Source organism: Penaeus monodon, chromosome 6, assembly GCF_015228065.2.
Source record: "Penaeus monodon isolate SGIC_2016 chromosome 6, NSTDA_Pmon_1, whole genome shotgun sequence".
In the NCBI taxonomy this organism is placed as follows: Eukaryota; Metazoa; Arthropoda; class Malacostraca; order Decapoda; family Penaeidae; genus Penaeus; species Penaeus monodon.
The window spans coordinates 29,543,843-29,546,342 of record NC_051391.1 but is presented as its reverse complement, the minus strand read 5'-3'; the positions used below and the strand labels follow the sequence as shown (position 1 = coordinate 29,546,342).

The following is a 2,500-nucleotide window of genomic DNA, read 5'->3' as shown; positions in this document are numbered from 1 at the left end:
TATTATTACTATTATTATCATCATCATTATTATTATTATTACTATTATTATTGTTGTTGTTGTTGTTGTTGTTGTTGTTGTTACTATTATTTTTTTTTTATCATCCTTATTATTATTATTATTATTATTATTATCATTATTATTATTATTATTATTATTATTATTATTATTATTTATTATTATTCTTATCATTATTATTATTACTATTATTATTATTATTATCATTATTGTTATCATTGTTATTATTATTATTATTTTTTTATTTTTATTATTATTATTATTTCTATCATTATTATAATTTTTATTATATCATTCCTATTATAATAATTATTATTACCATTATCATTCTTATTATTATTTTCATTATGATTATCATTACTTTTTTTACTGTTATTATTATCATCATAATTTTCATCAATATCATTATTGTTATAAACATTATTATTATTATCATCCTCATTATTATTTCATTATTATTATTATTATTATTATTATTATTATTATAATTATTATTATTATTATTATTATTATTATTATTATCTTTTCTTTTCTTTAGATCTGCTAATTAAAATCAAACACCGGGTCACTACCAGCGACCTAGGGTGATTGAAGTTTGAGGCAAATGAGCATTAACAGAAATATGCTCACAACTTCTACAGCAGGCTCCTTGAGTGTATAGCAAAACCAGTACATTACCTCATTATACTCTTCCCTTGTCCATTTAAGTCTTGTTTTCTTTTGAGTGTGTGTGTGTGTGTGTGTGTGTGTGTGTGTGTGTGTGTGTGTGTGTGTGTGTGTGTGTGTGTGTGTGTGTGTGTGTGTGTGTGTGTGTGTGTGTGTGTGTGTGTGTGTGTGTGTGTGTGTGTGTGTGTGTGTGTGTGTGTGTGTGTGTTTGTCTGTTTACACACATACACACAATTTTCCACATGAGCCCGTTGATATGACACGAACCTAAAGATTCCATGTAAAATACAATAATGGTTAGCATTTGAAAGGTTATCTTTTATATGATCTAACAGACCAACAGACGTAGGTACAAATTAATGCATTCTCATCTTACCTGAAGGACTTGGGCTCCGGGTGTGCCTCCACGCTGCACGTAACGTTGATTTCCTCATGCTTTCCTCCGCCATAAACGACCTTCTGGCCGGCGCGGCACAAGGGAGCGACTGCAGGGCCAAAGGGAAATAATAGATTGGACTTATAAATGTAAACACATAAATGAATCATGAGAAATTCATCAAATCGACAGTTTGTCCTAAAGATGATCCCAGAGAACTGATTCAGACGAGAGAAAATGAATAATAATATGCTGAATGGTTTCATTTGATAACGCTTTAAAATGAGGAAAAATAAAAGGAGTGAGGGTGATGAAAAAACGACAACAGATGATAAGAATCGTTGCAAAATGCAGGACAACAGTAATATAATAATATAATGATATAATAATCGGGATGTTTGATGGCATTGCTGACAACATTGTAGTAATGAGCAGTAATGATGAGGTTAATGACGATTCTAATGGTTAAGGTGATGTTAATGATGTTGATAATGATGGTAAACATAATGTTCATGAGGATGTTAATGATGATGGCAATCTATATATTAATGATGATGGTATTGAATATGTTAATGATGAAATTAATGATGATGGTAATGATGATGTTAATGATGACGTTAATGATGATGTTAATGATATTTAATATATTGATGGGATTGTTGTGATGCTTTTCATTGTAATTAATGATGAGGTTAATAATGATGGTAATACGGATGTTAAGATGATGTTAAAGATAGTGTTAATGGTGATGGTATTGAATATAATAATGGATGGTGAAGTTGATTATGATCAATGACTGTGTACATTATGAGGGCCATCAATATATTAGTGATGATGTTAATAAAGATGGTAAAGATTATGCTAATGAGGATTAAATTCATTGACGACATTGTGTATGATGGTGATCGTGATGAATTTAAAAGTAAGTTTAACGACGATGTAAAAAATGAAGATAATAAGGATGTTAAGATGATGTTATTGATGATGGTAATGATAATGAGCCTACCCCCCCTCCCGCCCCTCCCCTTTCTTCTCTTTATTGTTACTGCTCCTCCCCTTCTTCCTCCCGTCTCTCCTTTTCTTTTTCACCTCCCCACCTCCTCTTCCTCCTCTCCCTCCTCCTCTCCTCCCCTCCCCCTCATCTTCCTCCCACCCCACAACCAACTAAATCAGCTCTCCCGCTCTCATCCAGAACCCCTCCCTCACAACCACAACCCCTCCCTTCCTCATAACCACAGTCTCTCCCTCACAACCACAATCCCTCCCTCACAGCCAAAACCCTTCCCCTACAACCCCCTCTCCCTCACCCCCCCCTCACAACCACAACCCCCCCCTCACAACCAGACCCCCACACCGCACGTACATTTCACACTGAGCTGCACGGCATTGGATCCCCCGGTGCCGTGCAGGTTGGTTGCCGAGCACGTGTACTGCCCTGAC

General features: G+C 34.4%; 1 protein-coding gene across 1 annotated transcript in view; it reads right to left on the bottom strand.

Moving 5' to 3' along the window:
* Positions 1-2,500, bottom strand: part of LOC119573933 (nephrin-like) — a 46,663-nt gene that overhangs the window by 8,114 nt on the left and 36,049 nt on the right. Inside the window, exons 10-11 of the mRNA XM_037921036.1 lie at positions 2,424-2,500; positions 1,061-1,169 (exon numbers count right to left, since the gene is read on the bottom strand). The exon at positions 2,424-2,500 is cut by the window's right edge and continues 83 nt beyond it. Coding sequence (XP_037776964.1) covers positions 1,061-1,169; positions 2,424-2,500 — 186 coding nt within the window. The remainder of the gene's footprint in view (positions 1-1,060; positions 1,170-2,423) is intronic.